The sequence below is a fragment of the Triturus cristatus genome, chromosome 3_1 (genome assembly GCF_964204655.1).
Source record: "Triturus cristatus chromosome 3_1, aTriCri1.1, whole genome shotgun sequence".
Taxonomy (NCBI): domain Eukaryota; kingdom Metazoa; phylum Chordata; class Amphibia; order Caudata; family Salamandridae; genus Triturus; species Triturus cristatus.
This window is the reverse complement of record NC_140583.1, coordinates 110,762,051-110,778,388: the sequence shown is the minus strand read 5'-3', so window position 1 is coordinate 110,778,388 and position 16,338 is coordinate 110,762,051. Positions and strand designations below refer to the sequence as shown.

General features: G+C 45.6%; 1 protein-coding gene across 2 annotated transcripts in view; it reads left to right on the top strand.

The window, feature by feature from the left end:
- Positions 1-16,338, top strand: part of TFIP11 (tuftelin interacting protein 11) — a 134,617-nt gene that overhangs the window by 32,519 nt on the left and 85,760 nt on the right. For both annotated transcript variants that reach the window (XM_085643515.1, XM_085643516.1), the window contains 3 exons: positions 8,612-8,817; positions 10,092-10,254; positions 13,435-13,594. In XM_085643515.1, the coding sequence (XP_085499641.1) occupies positions 8,618-8,817; positions 10,092-10,254; positions 13,435-13,594 (523 nt within the window). In that variant the 5' untranslated portion in view covers positions 8,612-8,617. The remainder of the gene's footprint in view (positions 1-8,611; positions 8,818-10,091; positions 10,255-13,434; positions 13,595-16,338) is intronic.

Sequence of the window (16,338 nt, the reverse complement as noted above, 5' to 3'; positions counted from 1 at the left end):
TGCCACGAACTGGTAGAATGGCCCCAATAAATCCTTGGTATCTCAGGATCCCCCTGATAAAAGAGAAACTAGTGAGAGAAACCGAACTTTACTTCAGTGAGAATGAAGACTCAGTTGACTCCGCACAGACACTGTGGGAGGCCTTTAATGCCGTAATTAGAGGCTATGCTGTTTCCCTGATTACAATTTTAAGGAACAAAGGTCCCGTACACAAAAAATGGATAAAATATCACAATTAATTCAATGAGAAGTTGGAGTATTACACCATAGTCCATGCAAGAAGTAATAGTAAATGCAATTTAATAAAGTTTCACGAACAAATTGATAAGCAAGAACATTGAGTGAGCTAACGTGACAGAGTAAAAGGGAAATCAGCCGATTTCTTAAACCCAGGCAAATTGCTTAAAAGGGTGACTTTAGGTGCATAAAAATAGGAAATAACAGGAAAAGTCAAATAAACCTCTCATACTCAAACATTAAGATAATCAATAAAATAGAGTTTAGAGATGGAAGTCGATGACGTTCCGATCCCCTTGAGGGTAGTGGGATCTCTTCAGGACAAAGCGATAACAAAAATGCCTGGGAAGTTAGCAGAGCGAAGGGAGGAAGTAAACAAGGTTGTTTCTCGGCACAGGCACTGTGGCACAAGGTCTGAGAGGGTACGGGTGACCCAGAAAAGGATGCAGAAGTGGATGGGAGCCGTCACTCCGTTCCGTGCGTAAAGTAGGAAAAACCCCGCCGGTCCCAGACGGGACCGGAACCAGCAATGGGAGTATGCGGCGTAACTGAGGGAATGGTCAGAACGGAGAGTAGGCGCCTTGCGCTCGGGTGAGCCGGGAGCGGAATTCAATATGGGGGAACGTTCAAGGGGTGCGGCGTACCTTGGAAGGGCGTCAAGGAGAAATGCAGCAGCACCGTGCGAAGGGGTGAGCCAGCAGAGTGCGAGCCCTCATCGATTGCACAGCCATATTGGTTATTCACAAAAACGGAAAAACCAAGAACAAATGCTCCTCATGTAGACCGATAGCCCTACTTAATGCAGAAGCCAAACTTCTAGTGAAAATACTGCCACCCGCTTATTACAAGTTATAACCAAATTAGTGCACCCAGACCAGTCTGGCTTTGTGTCAGTCAGGAGTAATTCTCTTCACTTACGACGGCTTCAAGGAGTGATGGATCGAGTGAATACAATACGAGAAGACGAGGTGGTGGTATTCCTCGATGCCGCCATGGTATTTTACACAATTGTATGGTCCCACATGTTCTCAGTTGAAAGAAATTAGGATTTGGCCCAGGCTTTTTGAGCTCAGTTTAGATACTGTACAAAAACCCACTTGCCCAAGTAGTGGTCAACAACTGAAAGTCCCCAATGTTTGCCCTCGGGGGCGGAACCAGACAGGGCTGCCCTCTTTTCCCCCTTGCTCTTTGCCCAGATGTTGGAGTCATTAGCAATGTGGATAAGAAAAGACCCTATTGTTAGAGCACTAAAATGGGCCGAGGAGTGCGAGGATCGTATTTCGTTATATGCTGATGATCTGCTGTTGCATTTGGCGTCGCTCGGTGCCTTCCTGAATAGAGCAATGCATAGGTTTATAGCATTTGGGAAATGCCTCGGCTATAGTATAAATAGGTCCAAATCAGTCATGTATGTTCTGTGTGGTAAAATGCCTACACTGCCAAGGCGTATCAATATTAGTGAAGTAGGATTTAAATATCTGGGGATCTATGTTTATAAAGATTCTACCCTTTTTTTAATGAACGAAATCTCTTGCCCCCGCTACAAAGACTAAGATCTGATGTCCGACATTGAAAATCTCTCCCGATGTCCCTGTTGGGGCATGCGGCATTATTCAAAATGATGGCCCTACCATGCTTTTTATATGTATTGCATAACTCGCCTCGCCCGGTAGGGGCAGATTATTTTAAATCTATAGAAGGCGCCCAAAGAGAGCTCCTATGGGGGAAATGGGAGGGGTGTAGCCACCTAGGATATCCATTCAGAAGCTCAAACAAGGGTGGTATGACAGAGGAATTGCACTCTCTGATATCAAAATATACTATTGGGCTGCCCAGCTTACTGCAATTAATCCGTGCATATATAGGCCTCCGGGGGACCCCGGATATCAAATGGATAGGTGGCTGCTCCCAGGGGGAGATTTTACGAGGGGGCTATACACCAGCCCCACTAAACTGAACCTGAGGGACCCCACAATGCATGCGGTACAGATATGGCGGGTGGCTATGAAGAACCTTGCTTGGGAGGGTAAAATAACACATGCTACCCTAATCTGGGACATGGATGTCCTTGGCAATCTCAGACACACTAAGGGCTTCGACCAATGGGACTTGATCGGCATTTCTAAGTTTGGAGATCTGTTGATGGCAGCAGAGGTAGTCACCTTTACCCAATTGCAACTTGAGTACGAACTCGCCAACACAGAATATTTCAGATACATACAGATGAAGCACGCACTGAAAGCGGTTATAGCAAAGGGGGAGACGCCATCAGAATCCTCCCCGTTAGAAGACAGAATCCTAGATGAGTACATGCCAGAGAAATCCATTACTTTGACTTTTAAGAAACGAATAAATAACATGTCTGATTAAACGAATAAATAACATGTCTGATTCCCTCCTCCGGATTTGAGGATGAGGAGTGGCTCAAGGCACTGGCTTCCTCCAAGGAGATATCTATGTCTACTAGGCATAGACTGGTACAATTGAAAGTGCTCCACAGAATCTATCTTGCGGGCCCTGCAATGGAATAGATGGGCTATAGAACTGAACCAGGATGCATGAGAAGATGTGGGCATCTACTCTGGGAATGTACATGTATACAGATGTAGTGGTCGGAGGTTACAAAGTGCATGGCAGAGTGATGGGGTGTGAGATTGATTACAGTATAAAGATGTGCCTCCTGAATATATGGGACCCTACCGACCTAAACACCAAAGAGACACTATGGGTGACACGTGGTATGATAATTGCAAAACGGAATGTTGCAAGACTGTGGAGGGCACAGGAGCCACCGTCCTTAGCAGCATGGGAGAGAGATATGGATTGGTGCATGTTGACAAAGAGGACAGTGTATGATCTAGAGGGTGTCCCAATAAGTGGTCACAGATTTGTTAAAAGTGGAACAATTACAGGGAAGGTATATGCGAGCCCACGCAACAGAGAAAGGGGCAAGATTTGGGGTAGAATAAGTGAAAAACTTGCTGAATATATTACTGCCATGGTATGAACATCCTCTGTGATCTATGGGCAAAGTTCATAAAAACTGTTGTTTATGTTTGTAAAGTGTTTGCAGTGTGTAAACTTGTCATCAATAAAAAGAGTTATAAAGAAAAATAAATGCACGAGAGATGGTTTCGAATACTGCCGACAGATCCAGAAGGAACAACATGGAAGAGTATCCATCATCTAAAGAAAGTCTTATATTGTCTCGGACCTTCACCAGCGCAGGCACTGTGCTATATAATGAATAGAATCCTAACTGGGAAGGATCAAGCAGATTATGGTTTTCCAAAAATGCTGTCGGTTGTGAAATAACCAAGATTTCCACTACTTTCCCCAGAAAAGGTAGCAAGGAAATAGGTGTAAAGTTGCCTAAATCATTAAAATTCGCTGTAGGTCTTTTTTTGAATAGGTTTAATCCTGGCTGATTTCCACTCCAAGGTTTAGAGAGAGATTGAATAACTCAGTGAGGCAAGGAGCAATAGTGTAAGGAGGTGTTAAATCTGCAGTAGATCCGAACTTGATTTGATTTATAAGGGAGTTCACTTGATCTGGTATCACCATATTAAACTCCTCCAACAGCACCGGACATCCAGTTTCCTCCGAAACGTACTCTAATTCTATTTCATGTGTAATTCCTTTTTTTCCTAAGAGTTATAGATTTTGGTAATTTGTTCATTAAAAAAAAAAAACGCAAGATCTTCAACTAAAGCTTGGGATGTAGGAATAGATTTTTTACAGGATAAAGGATTAGTGAATTCTTTAGGAATTTTGTAGAATTCTTTAGATGAGTTAACAGCATTGTCTATTAGATCTAAAATGTGGGCTTTCTTGGCCAATTTAATATTATAGAGATAAAGCCTGATGGCCTTTTTATAAATAACTCTGTCTTCAGCTTTTTATGACGACCTCCATTTCCGTTCTAATTTGCTACATGCTGACTATGCATTCTTCAAGGAATCTGTGTAACAAGGGGCCAACATTCTCCTTTTCTTATGCTTAATGATTTTTTTGAGCACCACCAGGGCCGTTTCTAAATTAGAGTGGTTCATTAGTATTGGAGGAGGCATTGTGTTGAGATCAACACGTGGAGGCTGGGCCTGATGGACAGGGGACCCAGCAAGGGGGCAGTGGGGGAAAGGATGCATGTGACAATTGTTGCAAGTGAAATAAAGAGTGAGCATGACTCTTCCAGGTCATACTAGCCCACGTCCCCCTTGTATCGCAGTTATCAGTAAAACATTTTATTGGTAACTCTGGTGTAGCTAACGGTGTCGCTCTGGAATTTGTCGATGCAAGACTTATGTGAAATAAGCATGGAGTTGATGGAGCCTCAGAACAGAGTGCAAGCTGTCAGCAAGGTAGAAGGAACATCAGAAGGGTATTATCCCTGATGCCCATGCTGGACTGAGTTGTAAAGAATTTAGTATGTTAAACTTTTTAAATGACAACAGTGACTCTGGGATGACAAAGGAAAGAAAGTGTAGAGGTTGTTAAGTCCGGCAGAGGTAACATATTAAAAACATGTTTTGAGTGTAATCTACTGAAATTTGTGAGCAGTTATTGGAATGTTCACGATTGGGTATTATATCGATCAATCATGGGTTTGTTGAACGCGACTACTCACCCGTAAGTGTCTCAAGGTGCTGGGAAGGAGGGAGGGTGCAGGTTCCAGTTAATCAATGAGGAGGTCTACCGAAGAGCCATGTTTTGAGGTTTCTCGTGAAGATGGGGAGTGATGTCTGTCTGAGGTGGAGCTGTAGGGCGTTCCAGGTTCTGGCCGCGAGGAAGGAAAAGGAGCGGCCTCCCGATCTGGACTTCCTGGTGCGGGGGATCACGGCGTTGGAGTGCTGGGCTGATCGTAGGGGTGCATGGAATTTGAGTCGGCTGTTCAGGTATGCTGGTCCGGTGTTGTGGAGGGCTTTGTGTGCGTGGGTGAGAATCTTAAAGGAGATTCTAGCCTCGATGGGGAGCCAGTGGAGTGTGCGTAGGTGCCCAGAGATGTGGCAGTGTCTAGGCAGGTTGAGGACCAGTCTTGCGACGGCGTTCTGGATATTTTGTAGCTTGTGAGTGAGGTTTTTGTTTATTCCCGCATAGAGTTTGTTGCCGTAGTCGAGTCTACTGGTGACGAGGGTATGAGTGACGGTCTTTCTGTGTTCGAGGGGGATCCATTTGAAGGTTTTGCGTAGGAGGCGGAGGGTGTGGAAGCAGGTGAATGCAACAGAGTTGATCTGGCGGTCCATTTTGTGTTTGCAGTCCAGGATGATTCTGAGGTTGTGTGCGTGGTCCGTGGGGGTGGGCGGGCTTCTGAGGGCGGGGGGTTTCCAAGGGCGGGGGGCCACCAGGTGTTGTTACAGGCATCGGGGTGTGGGCCCACGATGAGTACTTTTGTTTTGTCAGTGTTGAGTTGTAGGCAGCTGCTTTTCATATATTTGGAGACTGCTTCCATGCCTTCTTGAAAGTTGTGTTTGGCTGCGTTGGGTAGGGAGAGGATGAGTTGGGTGTTGTCTGCGTATGAAACAATGTTGAGTCCATGGGTTCTGACGATGGCGGCGAGCGGAGCCATGTAGATGTTGAACAGCCTGGGGCTGAGGGAGGATCCCTGGGTGACTCCACAGGTGGTTGGAGTAGGGTCCAAGAGGAAAGGAGGGAGTCTGACCCGCTGCGTTCTGCCGGAGAGGAAAGAGTGGATCCAGTCGAGGGCCTTTTCCTGAATCCCTGCGTCGTGAAGTCTGCGTATTAGGGTGCTGTGAGTGAGTGTGTCAGAGGCCGCTGAGAGTTTGAGGAGGCTGAGGGCTACTGTCTCTGCTCTGTCCAGGAGGGAGCGAATGTTGTCTGTTGCGGGGAGGAGGGCTGTTTCTGTGCTGTGGTTTTTTCTGTAGCCGGTTTGGGAGGAGTCGAGGAAGTTGTGCTCTTCGACGAAGGTGGCGAGGTGGCTGTTGATGGCTTTCTCGATGACTTTCGCTGGAAACGGGAGCAGGGAGATGGGTCTGTAAGTTTTGAGGTCGGTGGGGTCCGATGAGGGCTTCTTTAGGAGGGGGTTGATCTCGGTGTGCTTCCAGTCGTCGGGGAAAGAGGCATTCGCAAGGGAGTGGTTGATGGTGTGGCGAAGCATGGGTGCAATGGTGTCGGCAGCTCTGTTGCAGATGTGGCTGGGGCAGGGGTCCGTGGGGGCCCCAGAGTGGATTGACTTCATTGTGTTCAGTGTATCTTCGGTGGTGAGGGCTATCCAGCTCTCAATCGTTGACTTCAGGGTGTCGGGGGCGGTTGGTGAGGGTTCAGTGTGTTGGCTGTCTTCGTCGAAGTTGTCGTAAATGTTCTTGATTTTGTGATGGAAGAAGGTGCTGAGTTTGTCGTAGAGGTTTTGTGATGGAGGGATGTCTGTAGACTCTGGTGGGTTGGGCGAACTCCTTGATGATGCTGAAGAGCTCTTTGCTGTTGTGTACGTGTGTGGAGATTCGGTCTTTGATCGCTGTTTTTCTTGTATGTCTGATGAGTTGGTGGTGGGCGTTGGTGGCGGCTCTGAAGTTGTTGTGGGCTTCTTTAGATTTGGAGTTCCTCCAAGCCTTTTCGAGGCGGCGGCATGTGCGTCTGGACTCTCGAAGTTCGGTGGTAAACCATCTGGCTTTCTTGGCTTGTTCTTCTTGCGGGGGGCTATGGTGTTGGCGCTGTCGGAGATCCATCTGTGCAGAGTTCGGGCTGCGGTGTTGAAGTCGTCTTCCGCGATGGTTCGAATGCAGTTGTTGAGTGAGGAGGTGAGCTGGTCGTCGGTGATTTTGTTCCAGTTTCTTCATGGGAGCAGGTCCTGGGGTCTGTGGATGGTGGGTGTTCTGAAGTTGAAGTGGATGCATCGATAGTCAGTCCACAGGAGTTCGATGGTGTAACTGAAAGTGATGGAGTTTCCTGTTGTGAAGAGGGGGTCGAGGGTGTGTCCTGCTGAGTGCGTGGGTTCGGTCACGATCTGGCAGAGTCCAATGTTGTGGAGATTGTCCAGGAGGGATGTGATGTTGGAGTCTAGTTGGTTGTCGAGGTAGAAGTTTAGATCTCCCAGCAAGGTGTAGTTGGTGGATGCGATGGCTTGCGGGGAGATGATGTCCGTGATGAAGTTGGTGAATGGTCCGCGGTGTGGGTAGATGAGGGTTGTGGTAGGGCTGGCCTGTATCTTGAAGTGTAGGTGTTCCATCATGTCTGTGGGCTCGTTGGGGAGTGTGCTCAGCTGGAGGGTGGATTTGAGGACCAGGACGATTCCTCCTCCAGGGTGGATGGGGCGGACCTTCCGGGAGATCTTGTATCCTAGGCCGATGGCGAGGTCCGGTCCCGAGATGGTATTGGTCCAGGTTTCGATGAATAATGCGACGTCTGGGGTGGTGCTGTGGAGGAGGTCCCAGATTTCGGTGGCGTGTTTGTGGCGGGATCAGACGTTGAGGAGGATACATTGCAGGGTCTTTGGTGCGGTTGTGTTCATGCGGGCAGGTTGTGCTCGATCCGTGGTGCTGTAGGTGTGCCACCAGCGGTGACAGCTGAAGGGTCCGTGAGTGTCTGCTGGTGAAACTAGCTTTCAGTTGTTGTTGCGACCTGGGTTGAGTGCGTGGAGTGCCGCTGGATTGTAGCGTTGGCGGTGCCGTGTTCGGGTCACGGAGACTGGCTTGCCTTTGGCGGCCGCCATTAAGTAGGGGTTGGAGAAGGGCTGGACAGCAGGGAGTTGGGAAGAGAAATCGGCTTGGGCTTGTCGCGCTGGGCAGAGGGGCTACGGGGGCAGCAGCGGTGTGAAAAACGGGCGCAAAAGTAGGAAAAAGAAAGATGGTAGCAGAATGAAAAAGTGATGAAGTAATAAGAGAGTAAAAGCGTGAAAAATACTAAAGGGTGAAAAGCGAGGAAACGGAGCAGAAAGGAGAAGATGAAGGGAGCAGAAAGTGGAGCGAGAGAAGGAGTCAGAGGTCCATTGGACCACCAGGGATGAGGCACAGATATAACCTGCGGGTGACGGAGGGCCTCGAACACCAACACTTCGGGCGTGCAGGGGCTCAGGAGGGCCTCACTTGATGGTGGAGCTGCAAGGGTGGGAGAACAATTTCACTGACAATTGGTCTGAAAAGCATCTTTCAAGGAAGCGAAGGGAATGGAGAAAGACTGACCATAGTGTAGCCACCACAGAAGAAATTTCATTTCTATTCATTAACGAATATGTTCAACTAATCTTAATGCGTCCGTACGTTCAAATGTGAATTATGCCTTATTACTCCTCTATGGCTTGGAATGTATTTGTTGCAGGCATCCTGTGAGATGCTATGAAGAAGATATAGTTTGTTTGAATATTACCTTAGGTGCATTACTGACAATTTATCGAACGTAAAATGTTTTATTTACTTTCTAGGGAATCATGTCGATGTCTCATCTATATGGCAAAGATGATGACGACGATGGTGTGGAAATTGAACGTTTCGAGATCACAGACTGGGATCTGCAGAATGAGTTTAACCCAAACCGCCGACGTCACTTTCAAACCAAGGAAGATACAACATATGGGATCTGGGCAGAAAGAGATTCAGACGATGAGAGACCCAGCTTTGGAGGCAAAAAGTATGATAAGTGTGTTATGTATAATGTTTCTAAATGTGTATGTGACAAGCTATATGTACCCTGCACTAGTAACCAATGTCCTTTAAAACTACTGTCAAGCTCCTGGCAGTGCAAACCTCCCTTTGGTAGAACGTGTTTTTTCTGTAAATGCCTTGGTCTCGGCCAGTAGGGCCTTCAGAAATACACAAGAAAATCTGATGTGTACCTGATGTGTAGCTGAGTGAGTTATCTAGTGTTGGTAGCAGATGAGGCAAGTGTAACGTACACCTTGACTTAGGAAGGTTCTCTAAGCCCCCGACAGTCCTGTTGCGCCTATTGTGTATAAACAGTTCATCCGATTCATACGGTACCAATTACTATTTCTCGGTCATAAGGACTTTGATGGTGGTTGCAGGCGTCAGTCCAGGCCATCTCTTTTTAGGAGACAAGTAATTGCTAGGCATCTTCAGCAGCTCTATTGTGGCACTGAATAAAATAAATGCACTAAATCTTTTGGCAGGCAGATTTAGTCCATTTCTTGTTGGAGAGACAAGAGGGTGACTTTCTCACAGGCTTTTCTTCTTAAGCTTAAGTGTTGGCACAGCACATCAGTGTACTATTAGCTACCATGATTTTCTAAAATCACATTAAAGCGTGCTATATTGCTCAAATTTTATATCCAAAATTGTACTCCATTTTTCTGGCCTCTTGGTGCGGTTTGTTGTCTTAAAGAGCCTGTTAATATGTTTGGCAATACAGTGTGTTACTCTAGGGTGTCCTTATATATAACCTTCCATCACAGCCAGAGGATGCATGCATTTCCTTTAGTCGTATTACTATTTATCCCTATTATCTTGTTTTTCCTATAAGTCTTTGTTCATGGAATCTTAAGATGGGCATGTATTCTTGCTGTATGTGCTCCTTACTGAGAATGTTAAGCACACATTGTGTGTTTTTTCCGTGGATGTCTCCATTGCGGGTCTGGTCTTGAGAGTTTGAGAGAAACTGACTCTGACACTGTCTGTCATCCGGCTTCTTAACTAGACAACCTATTTAGGTCTTCCACAGCTTTGTTTCTAGCAGTTTCTGGTCCCTTTTTATGTTGGTGAATGAATTTTGTGGATGGTGGCGAAAATATTGTGCTGTCCATGTTCTTTTTCACTTTTAAATGGGTTATATAGTCTTCTGGAATATCCTAATTTAAATCCAAATAAGTAACCCATGCATGTAAATGGTATAAAATTACTACATGTCCACCAAGTTTTCCTTCTTTTTCTTGTTTTATGTGATCATAGATCGCGAGATTATACAGCCCCTGTCAATTTTATCAGTGCTGGAATACGGAGACCGGCACCGGAGGACAAGGCAGAGCTCTACTCTGATTCGGATGAAGAAGTGCCTGTGCCCGTGAAACGAGAAGAATTTCCTAAGGAGTTTGAGCCAAAGAAGTTAAAAACTGTGAGTTGAGCAGAGGCTGTGGGCTGCTTTCTTTGGATACTCAGTGGGAAAAACGCCATTTGTATTGTATCATCCGTTCCATGATTCTATGTGGTCCTTATGAACAATTACTTTAAAAAAAATTCTGTTACTTAAATATACGACTTGAGAGCATAATTGACATACATTTGTACATGCAATCTCTTATTGACTTTCGATATTACATTCCCGCTTCCGACTTGGTTGTTTATTTGGAAGTTCACGTCACCCACAACCACCCCCTCACACTGCCTTTAGTACATCATTCAGCTTTTTTCCAAACCGGATCTCCCCGTCGACAGTGTGCAGATGTTCCCCTCGAATTTGTCCCACCCTCCCCATATCCGTTCCCATTTCTTGGGGCAGCCTCTGTTAATATATACTGCCTTTTCGGCCACCATGACCCAGTCCATGTTGCACCAGTCTGTGTGTGTTGGCACAGTGTGAACTCCTACGTGTCTGGCAATATTACGTTTAACTATTGTCCTGCCTAGAGTTGCCCAATCTCGGGCTGCGTGATTGAGGTCAGTGGCTTCCCATATGTTTAAAATACAGCGTTTAGGTTTTGGTGGCACCGGAACACCACTAACTCTTGTTATTGTATTCATGATTGCTTCCTAGTATGCTAGAATATCGGGACAATTCCATATTGTGTGAAAGAATGTTCCTACAGCCTGACATTGTCGTAGACAGGGCTGGTCATTAACTCTCCCCATTTTGGTTAAAGTCAGTCTAGAAAAGTAAATCCAGTGGAGCACTTTGAGCTGCACCAGCCTCAGTCTGGAGGGTATTGCCACCACCTTTGGGGATTCTAGTGCCTCCTGCCAATCTTTATCGTCTAGCTTCCCCACATTTGCCTGCCATGTCTCACAGAGACTTACTGTGGGGTCTGAATGTTTTTTAATTAATTTTTTATACGTCAAGAAGATGGCCCTTCGATCAATACGGTCCGTAAGAAGCCTATCCTCCAAGGGTGTAGCCTCCGGGAGGGCAGTCTCTGGCAGGAGGGGGGCCATCAGTGCATGTCGAATTTGGAGATACCTGAATTTTTCTGTTGCCGGCATTTCATACTTTCCCAGCAATTGTTCAAATGAGATAGCCCTCCCCTGGTTTCAGAGGTCGCTGACCCTGGAGATCCCAATTAGATCCCATTGTTTGAACCCTTTGCAATTGCCCAGCCTACCCGGCTTCCCAGAGTGGAGTGAACTGCGTTTTCGTGTTGTACCACTTATGGAGAATTGTTGGTAATTAGGAAATTTGGTTTAGTTGTAATTGTCACCTAGATACCTAGATCCTACTGGTTTCGACCTCGGTCTTTTCTTCATACCTGCATGCTAGTCCGCAAAGTTGAGCTCATCACTGCTAGACAAAGGGACGGTATAATGAAATCTCTGCAACCTCTGGGTAGCTTCAATTTATTTTCAATTGTATTACAGTTGAGGTCACTGTCTTCCAGAAAGTACAAAGCATCTGTGTAAGATTGTATACAACTCCATGTAGTAAAAGGGAAACTGTATCTGTAGCAGTCTTGTTTGTTTAGCGCAGGAAAAGGCTCCATCCCTGCCATCCTTGAACAGATGCAGAAGAATGTTACATCTTGGCACTAATTTCACCATTGTCTAGTCCAGACATACCTTGGTCATGCTCCTGGTACATCGATCTGGCATTATTACGTGTTATAAAGTGTGAACCTGGCACCAGAGTGCTGTATGGAAGTTTAGATGGAAGTCTCAAATAAAATATTACACTCTAGAAAAAATATCAAGTAAGAGTCCTTACCAATATATTAGACATGGAAAAGCTTAACAAAAAAATCGAAAAAGAAACCCATCACTATTCAGAAATAGTGTACGGCGAGTTGGCATTCTTTGGTGGTAGGTAAACCATAGATTCTAGCCAGAAGGTTTGTTCAGAATTTTACATTTATAGATCTCTGGTATAAAAAGTTCCGGATAGAATCAATAGATTACCCAAAGTTGTCATATCTCCGTAGATGCTCTAAGTTTTAAGTAGACTATGATTTTCCAAAATGACTGGATAAAGAACAGTGTTCTGCTTGGTAGTCATGATGCACCGAAAGGCATTGTTTCTTAAGGTGAAGAAGGAGTGGTCTCATAAAAATCTAGAAAAGACACAACTGAGCTCACTGAAGAGATCATCCTTGTAGCTCAGAAAGCACAAAAATGAGTTGCTTGAGCAGGAAAAATGTAGATTTGAAATGTTATTTCCTTGGCAGTCTCAAATTTTCCAAAATCCAACCAAATCCAAATTTAAATCCCGTGGGCACACACTAGCGTGTGAGTCTTGAATGATGGACATGCCAGTACCCGTAGGGATTGTGGGGAAAATGAGAGAGTGGAAAAGATCTTGCCTTTCCCTGGTATCCTGTTTAAGTTTGGTTAGTAGGTCTTACTTATTAAAGTGGAGCAGGAGTAGAAACCGAGAAAAAGTACACAGAGACCAGGGCTGCAATAAAGGAGAGAAAAATTGGGAGGTACAGTCCAGGTGCTGTTGTAACTGGTCAAGTAGAGTTGTGTCCAACACAGGAGGTGAAGTTTAGACCTTGATTAGAATGTAGGCTTATGATATGATAAGGGAAACCAGAGCACCTCAGAACAGAGTTATCGCCTCTGTTAGTTTGCTTTGCCTTCATGCTCCATCGAATTTGTAGGATTTAAATGTTAAACTTGGGCCTTCATTTTAAAGGACATGTAAAAGTTGAAGAGCGGTGGTAAATATTCTTGGGGCATGTTTTGAAAAAGTTTACAAAAGAATATGTTGCCTTTTGAAGAGAGAAATTGCCAGTGGAAGGGCCATATTTCTCTGTAGAGATGAGAAATGTCTATGGGAGGACAGCTTGTTTGCTAGTAGTCTTGGGAGTGGATGGCTCTATATGTTAGCAATGCTAGCTTTGGCTGATGGAACACTCCGCGTGATGTACTCGTGGTGAGCCATGCAGACTGGATGCATGTATTTTTTGCTAGTTCTCCTTTCAGATCCAGTGTAACGGGAATGGCTTTATATTGTGCCTAGAAGTAAATTCCTGTTGAATATGGGTCAGATTGGTTTTTTAGATGTATGTTCTGTCTGCCATCAAAAATGTGAGGAAGCAGGAGTTGGAGGTGTCAAATCTATATAACCCGCATTTTTTGTTTCCCACAGGGTGGAAATTTCAAGCCTTCACAGCAGCGGGTGTTCGCTGGAGGAATTGTATCCAGCGCGGACTTTGGATGCTGGGAGAAACACACAAAAGGAATAGGCCAGAAACTACTGCAGAAAATGGGCTACGTTGTAGGCAGAGGGCTTGGAAAAAATGCACAAGGTAACGTTTGAAGATGCACAACTAAAATCGAGTTCTCTATTGGAGTGTGTATAGGATCTATGAATGTCCAGAACTAAAGCCTTGGTCTTAGCTGTTAAACTGAGAGCAGTGAAAGCACTCTATGTATCGGCAGCCAAGTTACAACACAGGCAGTGTGAGAAGCTGGCCTGTTATATGATGTACACTTATGTAAGTGGACACCTTGCACCCGTCCAGACAACCCTAATGGTGATTTAAGATGTCTTAGAAAACCTTAGAAAGCTCTCGAAGTGGTAGCTGTGAGCAGTGAAAAAGAACCACACCAAGTATTTTTTAAAATATGTATTTATTATATAATACTCCCTAGAATGTTCAAGTATCTTCAACACAGAGATAAACATAATGCACACAATACTTTAGTTAGAAATACAGTAAATAGCATGATATACACCGTGGACCCCATGGGGGGACCAAACCATATATTACAAAGTGGTAAAAGAACCACGACTCGAGTCAGGACAGTGTTGAGAGGACGTAGAATTGCTGGGGACCTACAGAACCATCCAAGGTAAGTAGATAGGGACCCCATGGAAAACGTGTGCAATGTGGGAACACGCCCGCATGCTCTGTACAAGTCTATGTGCAAGTCTCAGTGGATTTTTAAAGAGAAGGGACCCTTTCCAACAGACCCTGAAGAAACCCCTTGGAAGTCAGAAGGTTGGAGAGCCTCCCCACCTGTGGATACCCTTGTACCCATGTTACCTACACCAGGGACGCCTGGTGCATAGGAGTGAATTGACGTTGGAAACCACCGTTGAACCCATTTGAGGACTTCATGAAAGTGCCGCTGCTGGTAGAGGGAATCTAAACATGGATTCTGAAAGAGGAGTACCTGAAAGAAGACGGGGCGGTGTCTATGTCACTCGGGAGTGACCAGGCGACTTGGAAGACGAATGCCCTCTGTTGTCGGATGCTTCAGGGAAGACAACGATGACCTTGACACTGCAGCTGCGAGGATGAGGCAATGCGAAGGATGACCAGGACCCGGATACGAGCTGTCCCACGAAGGATGTCCAGTGCTGAGGGGTCGGTGTCCGGCAGGAGCACCAACAAGCCTTGGCAAATGCAGCCCACGCCGAAGTCAAGAAGGTGCAAATTTGGGACCCTCAAGGTCCAGGGAACCACTACAAGCAGGGGAGTCAGGGCAGGTCCCAAGCAATCAGGGTAGCCCAAAGGAAACAAAGGTGACCCTCAAATGGACCCACAAGCTGGAGGCACTAGAGTTGCGCGAGGACCTCGAGCAGCTCACCAGAGGAGCAGGCCACAGTGCCCACGAAGAGGTGTGGCCAAAGATCTTGGTGGAAGAAGTTGCAGGAGGTTGGGGCTGCTTGGAGCCCAATGCACTTGTCACAAAGTTGTCAACAAGCCTTTGTACTTGCAAAAGAACGCGATGCACTCGGATTCGGTTATTGCAGCCCCCACGTGGGATACTGGCCTCCTACTCGGTGAGAGGATATCCCGGGCCTCGAGGGACGTAGGAAACCACCACCTGTGTTGTTGGACATCTTCGGAGTCCGCAGGAGCTCGGGATCACCAGATCGGTCAGCAGTGTTGAGGTGCCTGCGTATGTAGGGAAGTGACTCCTTCGCGTCAAGAGATATTCCTTCAAATGTCAAGATTCATCCGCCGATATATTTAATTGTGATGAAGCTTAGACGTTAAAAACAGTGAAGGATGTGTAAACCTGACTATTAGTGGGTCAGATACATCCAGTTACGGTCATATTGGTCGACATGTTTCAGCTTCTAGTGTGTGATTCACAAAGCTTTCTTCAGGACCTAACCAGAAAAATCAAAAAATCCACCAGGGCGGTATAAGCTTACTAAAGCCTATCCTGACCTCAGGTGTAAGGAACCGATACACTCACGGTTTTCGTTATGTGCCTTCCGCAATTCCGAAAGGATACCTGTAAGGGAATAATAACACAAATTCAATGCGTCAACATGTGATTATCATCTGTGTATTACTTTATGCCAGGAACAAATTAATGCAGTGTCTATCGAGGGACAAGGAAATCAATTTAATTTCATTATTCCCACAGGCTGTGCTCTAACACCGTATTCGAATTAAAAAATCCCGAAGTGATAATTGCATTATGAATAATGAAGTAGACCTAGAAGGTGGGTGGCGGGACTACAGGACAACTATGGGGGACACAAAACGGCAAGGATGCATTTAATCCGAAAGCCCCTCAGTTGCTCCGTCAAGTCGGCATTTAACAAAGAGCCAAACGATAGTAAAAGAACCGTCTGTGGTACTCACATCTTCCAAGTCCACTGCCTGGCTCTTAAACCTACGTGAAACCACCGAGCCCGGAGACCGGCTATAAAAAGAAACTGGATGAGCTCAATAAGGAGATCAATGAGTATAAAGACACATTAACACAGTCCAAAGCTCAGAAGTTTCAGAAGGATCTGAAACGTTTCTCTTATGTTAAAATCTATCCTTATGCTAGCCCTGACTATACACCGCCGGTACTAAGTAATGACCAATCTGAGATCACGGATGATAACCCACCTTTTTGGCCTAAGGAGTACAGCACCATTTTGAACACATGTGAGTGCCTTTTATTTTCCATTCTAATTCATTTGGTCATCAGTGCCTTTTTTATCGTAGTCACACTGGTTTGGTAATTTTAATTTTTCGATGACTCGTTGGTCGAAACGTCCAACTGAGTATTTCCTAAAATCTAGGTCTACTTCATT